Genomic DNA, 14,682 nt, shown 5'->3' on the forward strand with positions numbered 1-14,682 from the left:
GTCATAGCTTGTCGCATAAAAAAAATTCTCATCTCAGCCCTGGGGTTTTTTTGCCGATTACCTAAATCTGTGTCCTTTCGTTATCAACCCTTCTGCCACTGGAAACAGCTTCTCCTAATTTACTCTATCAAAACCCTTGATGATTTTGAACGCTTCTATTAAATCTTCCTTTAACTTTCTCTGCTCTGAAGAGAATAATCTCAAATTCTCTAGTCTCGCCACATAATTGAAATCCCTCATTCCTAGTATCATTCTCATAAATCTTTGCATCCTCTCAAAGGCCTTGACATCCTTGCTGAAGTGTGGTGCAGGGAAATAGACATAATGCTCCAGCAGAGGCCTAAACAGTGATTTAGAATGGGTTCACAAACTTTTCTTCATGCTTGGTGTCTCTACTTATAAAGCTAAGAATCCCTGTTTGTAAACCCCCTCAGGTCTCTACTCCTGCACCTTCTTTAAAATTGTGTCGGTCTATGGAATGGATTTAAATCCAATATTGAAAATAAAAACACTTAACTGTAAAAACAGCCTATTAATTTGACAGTTGTATTTCCAGCTCGCTCCTCAATTAGTAAAATCCCAAGCAGACTTAGCACCGGGCCAGTTTCTTGTAACTAAGTACAGAATATATAACGCATATATTTAATCCGCTATTACAGGGCAATTGGAATATTCCATCTCCTCTCTACTGAACAAAAGAATTATTTAATCTACAAGGACATGTTTTGAGTGCTACTTAAGCACCTTCCCAGCAAAACCATCTGCCATACAGAAGAAACGCATACCCGACTACAATTTAAACTCATCTTTTAATCAGTTGCCCAATGTTGATGAGCTTTCCAGCCTCCCAGTTAAAAATAAAAACTAATTATAAACCCTCCCAGGCATCTTGAGACATTTTCCCAAATCGCCCCAGAAATCAGCACATTTGTTACACTAATAGAATTCAATTAGTAGAAAAAACAACATTTTGCATATTAAGAAATTGACCAAACAGAACAAATTGAAACTTTCAGCCATCACCCTATACAGTTTGTCGAGGGGCAGTGTATGTTAAATGTACTTCAATATTTAGGAATTAGCACAGGTTCTGAAGGAACAGTTTTGCAGGAAGCAGTTGCCGTAAAAACATACCAGGGTAAAACTCTTCGGTGATGCTGCCCAGCGTTTGATATTAGTCAGGTTCCATTCCTGTATCACCTCTTTTGTTCTCTCATCCACACGCATGACACTTTCTTTGGTAATCCCCAGTAAACGGGGTACAAGTTTGTTCTTCCCTTTCATTTTCTCCTATGGAATATTTAACATTTTATATTAAAGAACCAGCAAAAGCTACAAAGGGAGCACAATGAGAAGATGAATAGTTGGAGTTGTAATCAATCATATTAAAATATGCTCCAAAATTTACAAGAAGTGTTTAACTGAAGAAAAATCACAGATACATTGCCAAGTTCACAAGTTTTACGGGAGGAGCTAAATGCATTGTAAGAATGTCTCTGGATGATCATCAGCAAGTGAGCAGAGAAACCAAATACATTCAGCGTTTGGAGGGATGGCAGAGGAAAGATGGCATCAGGCAAAGTAAACTACTTACAATATAAAACATATAATACAGCTATTTACAATAAAAACTAAAAGCCTGCATTTAAATGTAAGAGTCCCAGTGGAACAATGAATGCACCAATGCCACTGATTGACTAAGTAAGAGCCTGTTTGACTAAGTAAGAGCCCAGAGGAGAAGAACAGGAAGCATAATATGCAACCTTCATTTACATGAAGAGGGCACATTTTATATATGATAAGGGCTTATGTGAAAATCACTTCTATCATGACACAAAAGATAGTAACAACAAGCTAGTGAAGAAAACAATGGTCACTCAAAAATGATACTCCTATATATTACTGTGGTATAATATCCTGCAAACCAGTACGTGAAAGCAATGTTCTTTAAGTAGTGCACGAGTCCCAGTTCCAAGATATGCCTTTTAGCATTAGGGTACTGGTAGTATCACTTAAGGCAAAGGGGGAAACTCATCATGAATTAAATACATGCATCGTTTTTGAGATGAAGCATGTTTATTTTATATTTGAAACGGAGAGCATAAGTTGGCAATATTTAATAATTAAAATAAGGCATATCAGCAACATCAAACAGTACAAAGGCAGCATTGCACTGTAGAACAATCACATTTGTAAAACCGATTACTTTAAAATTTACAGCAAAGATTTACCTTAACCAAGAAGAAGGATACTCCATATGTCTTTAAGGACCGGGCCAACTTTACATACAATACTTTAGCCTCCATTTCAGTCATGTTAGCACAGTTCTTGTGTGTCTATGAAAAAAATGCAAATTTCACTTCTGTGGTTACACTTGATCACTGACATTTGAATTCAATAAGCTGCACTTCAGATATGGCTCCCATGTGCAGAGGATGCTCTGCAAAACTTTAAGGATAAGTCAGTGAATGCTGAGCGAAAGAAAAGAAAAAACATAGAGTGTGTTAGGGTGGGTGTGGGCCAGCATTTTAGACAGAAGGGATAGAAATGTGACATGACATTCTAGGGGCGATGGTCTTGTTGAACAAAGTATTTGCTATCAACGTTGGAGCAGAAGACATGAGGCTGGGGAAGGTCATTAAAGTAGAATGGGGTAAGGAAAAGGAGCAGCTTGAAAGAGAGAATGAGAATTTTGTAGTCAATTTGCTAGATCAAAGGAAGTCAGCTGAGCTTGAAAGGATGGGGGTGATGGGAATGCAGGACTGATATAAATGAAGGTGTGATCAATTATGCTTTACGCTGAAAGATGTGACACGGAAGCAAGGAAAACAAGGAAATTAAGCCCGTGGTGATAAGATTTTGATGGTAATAGTTGGGAGATTAAGAATGGTATTGGGCAATTTTTCAAAGATGGAATATGGCAAATGGGGAAAAGCAGCTCAGCTCCGATTGTGCAATACACCAAAGTTTCAAACTTCCTGACTGAGCCTTGGCAGATGACAGAATCAAAACCAAAAACATTTCAAAAGGGTAACTTGGTTTTACTAAATTACACCTTGCAGATATTAACATAGGTAAGACAATTGGAAAGCATCGAAACAGAGGATGGGAAATCTCCCTTGAAAGGCAGAGTGTGGTCAGGCTATGTCAGGTTGGAGAATCAGTGGCAGCGGGGAAAAAGCAAAAAGGGAAATAAAAGATGGAAGATACCAGCAGACCAATAAAAACAGAAGTAGAAGGTCTAATGCCAGTAAAGTCAGGTCAGTCAGCAGCAGCTCAAAATCAGATCAGGACTATGTTGCTGGGTAGATGCCAGTATTGTTGCTATACTGGAACAGCTTGGCTAGGGGTGTGGCTAGATCAGGAGCACAAGCCTTCGGTACTACAGCCAGGATGACGTCAAGCTTAGTGTGCCAGCTTCTTAATACCAATTGGAGTGAATGAAATTGGCCACTCCCTGGCATTTGTTATGCTGTGGACCTCAGAAGAAAACTGAGATGAATTATCCACGAGGCACTTCTGGCTGAAGATGGCTGCAAATGCTTCAGTGTTGCATTTGTCTATGACTATGTCAGGCTGTTGCTTAACTAATCTATGGGAAAGCTCTCCCAATCTTGACACAAGTCCCCAGATGTTAGTGAGGAAGACTTTGTAGGGTTGACTGGGCAGGGTGTGCTTTTGTCATTTCCAGTGCCTAGTTTTTATGCTTAGTCAACTTTTCTGTAGTGGTTTGATACAACTGAGTGGCTTGCTACGCCATTTCAGAGGGCAGTTAAGCGTCAACCACATTGCAGTGGGTCTGGAGTTACATGGAGGCCAAGATGGTAGAGTTCCTTCCCTAAAGAACATTAGTGAGCCAAATATGTTTTTATGACAATCCGGTAGTTTCAAGGTCACCCTAACTGAGACCAGCTTTTTATTCCTTATTAATTAATTGAATTTAAATTCCATCAGCTGCAATGGCAGTATTTGAACTCATATCTCCAAAATGTAGTACTGGCCTCGGGATTACTAGCCCTGAAATTACCACCATGCTACCCTCTGGGCACAATGCTGCCATGCTATCCTTCGCGCAAATTACCACTGTGCTACCTTTCCCAACATGGGTCTTCTCTTCTCATTTAAATGTTTTATTTTTTTAAAAGTGCAATATTAAAATCATTTTGAAATAAACAAAGCCTAGGAAGAAAACAAATAGCAAAATAGGATAGGAAGGAGGAGGTCAGAAACTTGCCAAAGGCAAAGCGGCCTTGCTACCTGCCCAAGCAGAGCACAGAGGGTTACAAGTGAACTAAGTAACAGTGGAACATGGCTGGGGAGGTAAATAGATTGAATGATTAATTCAAAGTGACAGAGATAATGACAGGATGGAGAGACGCAAAGGAGGGAACTGGACAGGAGCAGGTTAAAGGGGCTGGGAGAGGAAACACATGTGAAATAGGAGGGGAAATGGAAGGGTGTTGCTGAGGGTATTTTTTCATCCACCCTCCCCCAAATGCAGCCATTGGCAGCTCATTTTTCTGCCTCATGACCCATGAGTGAAGAAAGATAACAGGAATAAACAGATTGAAATAAAGCAAGAAGGGAAAAGTGGAGAGAATCAGAATGAGAGAAACACAAAATGAGCAGAAAAGAGACAGAAGCAACAACACAAAGACAGCAGAGATAGATATGACAGGGTCCATATTCTATGGATTACCATATACAAAACCACTGGATATTGGTTATTTATATATAATTCAAATACATATTAATGTATTGACATACACACAGGCACACATTTTCTACTTCCATCTCTTTCCTATGTAGTTGCTTGTTGCAAGTCAGAATAAATAACCCCCCCAAGGTCTATATCTTCCAGCATGTTGTGATCGTGTGCCTCTCTTTTCTATTGTGTCACATGTTCCTTCCTTTTCCTTAAGTTGTGTTGGAGGCCTGATGTAAAAGCTTGCTGGTCCCCAGTTTAGGACTGGGAACTGGAGGAGAGGAAGATTGGCCTCAGCTTCAGCTCAAACTTGTGTGGTTGTAGAACCAGTGAAGAGAGCTGCACAGGTATGGCTGGAGTAGAGGACAGAATTATGGTGGCAAACAGGAGAAGGAATTGGAAGTATGCGGACTAATTTTCAACAAAGCATTGACGACAGCTTGGGACGATGGTGGAGAGGTCTGCAAAACAGTCACTGGGCGTGGGACTATCAGGAAATCAACAGTGAGATGTGTCAGAGCTGAACCAAGGCATCGGCCATAAAACACTTTATCCTGGCCTATTCACTCACCATCCGCATGCCCTTGGTAACATCCTATCAATCATCCCACAATGCCTGAACTAAAAGATGTAATTTATACTCCATTTTGAAGTCATACATTTTGTCCTTATTTTATCTTTTTTGATCCTATATTACACATTAAAGGAAAACTGATCCCAATTTGGAAAGCAGAGAAGTAGAGCTGATGGAGTATTAAAGCTTCTATGCAGCATAGATGGAAATGCAAGGAAATGTAAAAGTGGGGCAACTACAGCACTAGCAGTGACAGGAAAGTCTAATTATAGTGCAACAGGCAATACACAGACAATAGCCATTATCTATGCACACATACAACAGCAAAAGATTTTGTTGACATGAAATGTCCTCAGAAATAAGATTAACACAGAAATGTCTTGCATTTAATACAGTCACAAGACACGACTGAGATCAATCAATATAGAAAAACAAAACAACAAAGTTGCATTCTGAAAAAGTCACTGAAATCTTGCGTGCAAAATGTGTCATTTAATGCAAGAAAAGTACTTCCTATAAGGGCACATCCCTCACAACTGACTGACCACAGCTCAGAAGCTTAGGGAATTCTACAGTTTACAATTTTAGGGTGCACATAGAGAGAGAAAGAGAGAGAGAGTACTAATCCCCTTTATGGGATTACAAATATCTAGAGTACACCTCGATAACACACAGCACATGACAAGACAGAAAAGGATCTTTCAACTACAAGCAGACTGCTTTTACCTGCTTAAAATGGATGAAAACATTTTTTTTTTTAAAAGATTAGTAAACAAAAATGCTGTGAGATTTCACAGCTTTAGCATGGCCATATGAACATTCACAAATACTGAATAACCAGTTTCAATACATACCTACTTCTCAAGGGTAATTAAGAATGGGCAAACCTTGCCAGCAGTGCTGACATCCCAAAATCGAATAAATAAAAAGTTGTCTAGCATTACACAATTATGAAATTCATATTGTAACATTCCTGGTCTGAATTGAATGGCTGGGGCCACATTAGTGTCGCAATCTCTTAATACCTATAAATACAGGGCATTTAACACATTTACCTAACTAAATCAGCCTCCCAAGAATCAGCACCCCTCTATGGTCACAATCATCTGCTTTTAACTATAATGCAGAAAAAAAAAGGCTGGTATTTTAACACTTCAAACCAAAGTACAAATTTCCTGTTTTGCCAACACCTACCATGAATATTTTCTTCTCTCCTTTATTTTTGATGTACTCTTTTGGCAGGAATTCTTTTAAACTATGGAGATAAACAGTCAACATTAGATGATATCCAATAGTTTACACTTTTTTGAAAAGTGTTAAATCAAAAAATGCGCTTAAAAATTTCTCTGACAGAAATTCACTTAGCACCACAATATACAAAACATATTTGCCCAAATCTTCTAAGAAAAGGACCATAGACAATCCAGAGTAAGAATAATTAACTGGACGAGGGCCAGCTTCCATAGGGCAAGAATGGAGCTGGGCCGATAGACTGGAATGAAAGATTGGCGGGAATAACTAGCTGAACAATGGGCTACCTTCAAAAAAGAATTGGCTCAGGCACAGTCAAGATATATTCCAACGAAAGGGAAAGGTAGGGAAAACAAATCCAGGGCTCCCTGGATCAAAAATGAGACGGAAATTAAGATAAAGAAAAAAAAAATGCCTTCATGACAGGTGACAAACAGAAAATACAATTGAGAACCAAGAGGAATGCAGAAGGTCCAGAGGGGAGGTGAAAAAGCATATTAGAGAAGCGAAGAGGGATTATGAGAAAAGACTGGCAGCCAACAGAATGGGGAATCCCAAAGTATTCTATAAGCATATAAATAGTAAAATGGTGGTAAAAGGATGAACATGGCCAATTAGGGACCTAAAAGGGAATTTTCACATGGACGAAGGGGCCATGGCTGAGGTATTAAATGAATATTTTGCATCCTTCTTTACCAAGGAGGTAGATGCTACACAGGCCATGGTGAAAGACAAGGAAACACTGTCACTTGAAGGGTTCAAAATTGATAAGGAGGAAGTATTGAATAGAATTGAAAAATTATTGCTCATGGAATAAAAGGGACATTAGCAACGTGGATACAAAATTGGCTGAAAAATAGGAAGCAGAGAGTAATGGTCAATGGATAATTTTTGGGTTGGAGGAAGGTTTGTAGTGGAGTTTCCCGGGGGTCGATATTGGGGCCTTGCTTTTCCTGTTATATATTAATGATCTAGATCTTGGTGTGCATTGGACAATTTCAAAGTTTGCAGTTGATACAAAGCTTAGAAGCATTTAAACTGTGAGGAGGATAGTGATAAACTTCAGGAAGACATAAATAGGCTGGGAAAAAGAGGACATAGACAAGTTGGTGGAGTGGGCAGATAGGTGGCAGATGAAGTTCAATGCGGGAGAGTGTGAGGTGATGCATTTTGGTAGGAAGAACATGGACCGACAATATAAAATAAGGGATGACACTTTGAAGGGGGTACAGGAGCAGAAAGACATGGGTGCATATATGCATAGGTCATTGAAGGTGGCAGAGAGCAGTTAATAAAGCATAATAGTATCCTGGACATTATTAATAGGGGCATAGGGTACAAGAGCAAGGAGGTTATGCTGAATTTATATAAGACACTAGTTACACCTCAGCTGGAGTATTGTGTACAGTTCTGGGCGACACATTATAGGAAGGATGTGAACACACTGGAGAGAGTACAGAAGAGGTTTACAAAAATGGTTCCAGGGTTGAGAAACTTTAGTTACGAAAATAGGTTGGAGAGGCTGGGACTGTTCTCCTTGGAGAGACGGCAGCTCAGAGGAGATTTGTTAGAGATGTTCAAAATCATGAGGGAGCTGGACAGAGTAGATAGGGAGAAGCTGTTCCCACTCATAAAAGGGTTAAGAACGAGAGGGCACAGATCTAAAGTGATTTGCAAAAGAAGCAAATGTGACACGAGAAAAAACTTTTTCACACAACGTTTGGTTCGGGGCTGGAATGAACTGCCTGGAAGTGTGGTGGGAGCAAGTTCAATCAAGGTATTCAAGAAGGCATTCAATGATTATTTGAATAGAAACAATGTGCAGGAGTACGGGGAAAAGGCAAGGCAATGGCGCTAGGTCATAATGCTCATTTGGAGAGCCAGTGCAGACATGATGGGCCAAATGGCCTCCTCCTGTGCCATTAAAACTCCGTGATTCTGAGTGGCAATCACCGTCAGATTGCCACTCACTCCTACTTTTCTGTGCCGGAGGTCCGCATTTCTGGCCGGCACTTCCGATCCCAGCCTCTCCAGGAACACAGAGTTGCTTCTTCGTAGCGCTGGATCGGCAGGGGAGGACAAGCTACACCTTTTTACAGCACTAGCGGCCGTATTCTGGTAAATAAAGAGTTTAATGTCCCAAAACTTCTTTGAAAATCCATGGAGAGGAAGTAAGTTGGTGGGTGGGCAAAAGTCCTGCAACTCACTCCCTAACAGCACAGAGTGTACATGCATGGACTGCAGCGGTTCAAGAAGGCGGCTCAGCACCACCTTCTCGAGGGCAATTAGGGATGGGCAATAAATGCTGGCCTAGCCAGTAATGCCCACACCCGTGAAAGAATAAATAAAAAAATTTACTGTGAGTTTATGCTGATAGCATGCCTAAAATCAAAGTCAGACAGTTAATCTGACCTCTCAGGTTTAAAAACCTCCCTGGTGCAGATCAAGGTGGCAAAGTCGGATATCATAATTTTATAGCAAACAATCCAATGTGAATGCTCAACTACATTCAGGGGAAATTGTCAGGCGTTCTCTGGAAAAATGCAATAATGGCTTAGAGATGCAGGACAGCTTATTCAACAATAAATACAAGGTCTTCAAGTTATCCCCAATCTTAAAATGTTGCAATCTGCATTAATCATTTCTCACGAAGTATTTTAGAATTTATTGACTTTGAAGAACGGAACAGGAGAACGTGCACGATGTGAACAAATCGCAGTGTATCAGAACAAAACAATGAGCCCAGAATAACAGACCTCCTGGTTGTCTAGAGGAATACAGGGGAAGATCAAACAGAAAAAGAAAGCGTACGATAGGCACAAAGAACTAAGCACTGCAGACAGCCTAGACAAATATAGGAAGTGCTGGGACGAAGTAAAAAAGGAAATAAGGAAATCAAAGAGAGGGCATGAGCAAAGATTAGCAAGTAAAGTTAAAAATAACCCAAAGATGTTTTACCAATACATTAATGCTAAAAGGTTAGTTAAGGAAAAAGTGGGATCTATCATAGAGATGAAGATGGAAACTTGTGTGTAGATGCAGAGGCTGTGGGAAGGATTTCGAATGAATATTTTGTCTCCATGTTTACAAAGAAAAGGGAGGTTGTAGATATATTAGTCCAGGAGGAACACTGCGAGATATTGGACAGGATAGTCATAAAGAGAGAGGAAGTACTCGAAGGGTTGAAATCTATGAAAGTTGATAAGTCACCAGAGCCAGATGGATTGTTTCCGAGGCTGCTGAAGGAAGTCAGGGAGGAGATAGCAGATGCTCTGAGGATGATTTTCCAATCTTCACTAGATACAGAGGAGGTACCAGAGGACTGGAGAAATGCAAACATAGTTCCATTGTTTAAAAAGGGATCAAAGGAAATGCCAAACAATTATAGGCCAGTTAGTCTTACATCGGTGGTGAGCAAATTAGTAGAATCAATCCAGAGATAGGATTAACTGTCATGTGGAAAGGCATGGACCAGTCAGCATGGATTTGTTAAAGGAAGGTCTTGCCTCACAAATTTGATTGAATTCTTTGAGGAAGTGACAAGAAGGGCTGATGAAGGTAGTGCAGTGGATGTTGTGTACATGGATTTTAGCAAGGCATTTGACCAGGTCCCACATGGCAGATTGGTCAGGAAAGTAAATGCCCATGGGATTCAGGGTAATGGGGCAAACTGGATAAAAGGTTGGTTTTGTAACAGGAAACAAAGGGTAATGGTCGATGGATGCCCTTGCGAATGGAAAGTTGTCTCAAGTGGTGTTCCACAGGGCTCGGTGTTGGGACCCTTGCTGTTTGTGTTATATATTAACGATCTGGGCGTGAATGTGGGGGGCACGATTGGGAAATTTGCAGATGACACAAAGATTGGCTGAGTAGTGGATAGTGTAGAGGATAGCCATAATCTCCAAAACGATATAGATGGGTTGGTGGAGTGGGCGGTAAGGTGTCAGATGGATTTTAACATAGAGAAGTGTGAGGTCATACATTTAGGGAGGTCAAACAGATACTGGGATCACACAATAAATGGGAATATGCTAAGAGGGGTAGATGAAGTGAGAGATCTTGGCGTACAAATACACAGGTCCCTGAAGTAGACAAGGTTGTAAAGAAGGCATATGGAATGCTCTCCTTCATTGGCAGAGGTATAGAATATAAAAGTAAGGATATAATGTTGGGATTGTATAAAACACTGGTGAGGACACAACTGAAGTATTGTGTGCAGTTCTGGTCATCACATTACAGGAAGGACGTAATAGCTCTGGAGAGAGTGCAAAGGAGGTTTACAAGAATGTTGCCAGGGTTAGAAAAGTGTAGCTACGAGGAGAGATTGGATAGGTCGGGGTTATTTTCCTTAGAACAAAGGCTGAGAGGTGACTTGATTGAGGTGTACAAAATTATGAGGGGAATAAATAGAGTGGACAGGATAAAATTGTTTCCCTTGGTGGAGAATTCTAGAACCAGGGGACATAGGTTCAAGATAAATGGCAGAAGGTGTAGGGGGATATGAGGAAGAACTTTTTTACGCAGAGGGTAGTGGGTGTCTAGCATTCGCTTCCCAAATTGGTGGTAGAGGCAGAAACTCTAAACTCTTTTAAAAAAGACCTGGATCTGCACCTTAAGTGCAGGGCTATGGGCCGGGTGCAGGAAGGTGGGATTAGAAAGGGAACCTGGGTGTCCTCGGGCTGGCATGGACAAGATGGGCCGAATGGCCTCCTTCTGTGCTGTAACTTTTCTATGGTTCTATGGTTCTAATAAATAAATGGCGCAAAATAAACTGATGCACAATGAAATATTATTTTACCACAGAAGTTTTAGACAACCTGCAGTTCTGAGTTGCTTTTTAAGGCTTCCATAAATAATGTAGAAACATGACCCAAGTTTGAGGCAAAGATAATTAATAACTATAACATATCGCCCAATGGTCATAAAATGCACTGTTACCAGAATCAAGCCAATGATTGATCACAGGAAGCAAGCTGTAGAAGTATTTTCTTCCTCAATTTTCTCTCATGAAATCAGTGATTTTTGGGGTGGGTATGGATTCTTTCGGTAGTAGGAAATCACCCAAGTGATTATTCCTTACAAAAAACTGTCTGTAGGCAAAAGTCACAGATGGCACCAATGGACCCAAGAAGAAGTTTAAACGTGAGGAAGTAAAGTGACCACTTCTGATCTTGCAGGAAGAATGGTGAAACAAGTCACAAATGAATATTGGAATTTGCAGAGACACAATAAAAAGAAGAGTAGAGGGACAAAGAGTGATCACATAAGACATGGTAAAAGACTGTAAGAAAATTCTTAGAATATTAGAATAGTCACAGAAAGGGTAAGGGCCGTAATGGACGAATAGGCTTGAAACTTAAGAGGAAAAATAATAAGAAAATATTCAGAATCATTGATCACTTCAAGTATTTACATAGAAATAAATGTACAATATGCCCTCCACAAAGAGTGATGCAGCCAAGATTAAATCAATAACTGAAATAAATGAAATAGAAGTCCTAAATAGGTTTAAAGGGCACAAATTCATCTAATCCCAAAGGATAAATAGTGTTTATCACAATGCTGAGAGGTATGTGGGAGATATTTGTCTGGCATTGACAATTATGAAGGTGGTACTGGACACCAATAAGCTGCAAGTACAAACAGGCTAATGTGGTGCAATAATCAAAAATGGCAATATTTCATACCTGTTAGACTCCCTTCAATGCTAAAAATAGTAGAGTCGATTATTAAAACATTAGAATTATTAAAGCAAACTGAGGATTTCCTAAAATATAACTAAGTAATAAGGTCAATTAATCATCCAGATGGACAAAAGAAAAAAATGAAGATTTAAATTCTAAATGCAAAACTGAGTTGCTGATGGAATGTAAGTGCCAAGTGCAAGTGCAATTTCAGTGTTCAAACACTGTGCTGCATAATTGGAAGACTAATGTTATTCTTCAAGTCATTACTTCTGCTCGTTTTGATCCAAATGCAGCTAAAACCATCTTTGACAAAGGGGTCTACTTACTCTAAAAAGCCAGGTTTATGCTTCTGCTCGTTGTGTGGTCCAAACTGGATCTGACATTGGTATCCTGCAAACTCACAGGCTTTGTCAAAGGATACTGGATGTGAACCATTCAAAATATCATCTCTAGCCTGATGTAGGAGCACAGGGAGAAAATAAATACTCAGTTAAAAACTGTACAACTACCACTTCAGGATCAGTAGCCGATTCATAATTACAGAGCAGAATTTTCAAAACCACCTCAATTTCTTAAAATGTAGTTTCACCTTTAATATTAAGGGTTTTGTATAGAATTTACAGCACAGAAATAGGGCATTCAGCCAACATGTCTATGCCAGTGTTGTGCTCCACCTGAGCCTCCTCCCACCCTTCATCTAACCTCAGCAACATATCAGTCTATTCCTTTCACCATCATACTTATCTCACTTCCCCTTAAATGCATCTATGCTATTCACCACAGTCAACTTACATGGTAACAAGTTCCACATTTTGAGTAGTTTCTCTTGAATTACTTATTCAATTTATTAGTTGCTATCTTATATTTATACCCCCCTAGTTTTGGACTCCCCATAAAAGGAAATATCTTCTCCATGTCTATCCTTTCACTATTTATATGCTTATAGAAGACTTTTGGATTTCTTTTTGTTAGCTGCCCATCTCTTCCTTTACTCTCTCTTTGCCTCTCTCAATTTCACTTCCACTCTTAACTTTCAGTTCTTACTTGTATTAACAACTGGTCATACACCTCCTTTTTCTGCTTCACCTTACTCTATCTCTTTTGTCATCCAGGAAGCTTTGACTTGCCCCATCTTTCCCCCATGGGGATGTAACTTGACTGTAGCTAACTATCTCTTTAAAGGCAGCCCATTGTTCCATTACTGCTTTACCCGCCAATCTTTGATTCCAATTTATCTGGGACAAATTTGTTCTCACCCCACTAAAATTGGCTGTTCCCCAATTATGTGTTTTTACTCTAGAAAAGTTCTGTACAAATTTAACTTGACTTCTCTGTTTTTGAAGTCCATCCCTCTAGAAATGTAATCTAGTTCTTTATTTGTATTTAAATGGCTTTGTTATTGTTAATGATATCTTTATGGATTTGTGAATCTGCACTCCAAGATCTCTTGGGCCTCTCCCCCACATGGACTCTTATTTTCCAGGGGTAGGTGGCTCCCTTATTCCTTCTCGCAAAACCTCATACTTACCTATAAATTGAAATTCATTTTTCATTCATACACCCATTCTGCAAATTTGACATCATCTTGCATTACCTGAGATTAATTATACTCTCCAATTTGATGCTGCCTACAAATTTTGATACAGTAATTCTGAGTCCAAATCATTTATATAAATTGTCAACTGTAGTCCCAGCACTAATCCCAAAGGAAAAGCAGTTCCCATCTTTTCCCAGTCTGAATGATTTTAAGCCCTATTCTGTTTTGTGTTTTCTAGCCAGTTTGCTACACATTCTGCTACCTGTCCCATGAATCGACCTTAATTACGAGTAGGCTCGGAGGCACTTTATCAATGGCCTTTTGAAAGGCCACTTATATCACGTCTGCTGTATTACCATTGTCTAATCTGTTGCTTTAAGTGCCACATATACATTTAAAAATCTGCTTTGTGGTAACAATTCAGATAACTTATTTGCAGGATAGGAGAGGGAGAAAATGTGATATAGATCAAAAGTGTTTTAACAACGAATGTTCACTTTACAGTTCAGCAGTACATAACACAAATCAAGGTGTTGTTTTTATCTTAAACTACAGATTACTGATGTCATGATAAGAAACCACTTCTAGATTCTATGCCACATCAGATAAGGATATTTAATTGTGCTGAAAAGAAATGTGTTGTTTAATCTTTTAGAAAAGTACAAACCTGGACATAGAGCAAGTTCAATTGCACTGGATCTCTTGAATCAACATTCTGATCCGAATAGAAGAATTTTCGTCTGAGAAGCAAGGTTTCATTTTCATCAACACCCTGTTCACGAAGTGTTCTACCATGGTCTAACCAGTTCACTGGCGAGAACAAATACAGTATAGTGTCAAGAGCACCTGCATCTCAAGGAGATTACACAATACCTTTCCTTTCATTTTAAAAATGCCCCATCTGGCTTTCTAATCTCTTCACCAGAAG

At 39.6% G+C, this 14,682-nt stretch overlaps 1 protein-coding gene across 4 annotated transcripts in view; it reads right to left on the bottom strand.

Moving 5' to 3' along the window:
- The window catches only part of LOC144685960 (talin-1), a 255,104-nt gene that overhangs the window by 120,746 nt on the left and 119,676 nt on the right, over positions 1-14,682 (bottom strand). For all 4 annotated transcript variants that reach the window (XM_078551056.1, XM_078551029.1, XM_078551047.1 and 1 more), the window contains exons 7-11: positions 14,422-14,564; positions 12,544-12,671; positions 6,474-6,534; positions 2,232-2,336; positions 1,135-1,290 (exon numbers count right to left, since the gene is read on the bottom strand). In XM_078551056.1, coding sequence (XP_078407182.1) covers positions 1,135-1,290; positions 2,232-2,336; positions 6,474-6,534; positions 12,544-12,671; positions 14,422-14,564 — 593 coding nt within the window. The remainder of the gene's footprint in view (positions 1-1,134; positions 1,291-2,231; positions 2,337-6,473; positions 6,535-12,543; positions 12,672-14,421; positions 14,565-14,682) is intronic.

This window comes from Cetorhinus maximus, chromosome 1 (assembly GCF_964194155.1).
Source record: "Cetorhinus maximus chromosome 1, sCetMax3.hap1.1, whole genome shotgun sequence".
NCBI lineage: Eukaryota > Metazoa > Chordata > Chondrichthyes > Lamniformes > Cetorhinidae > Cetorhinus > Cetorhinus maximus.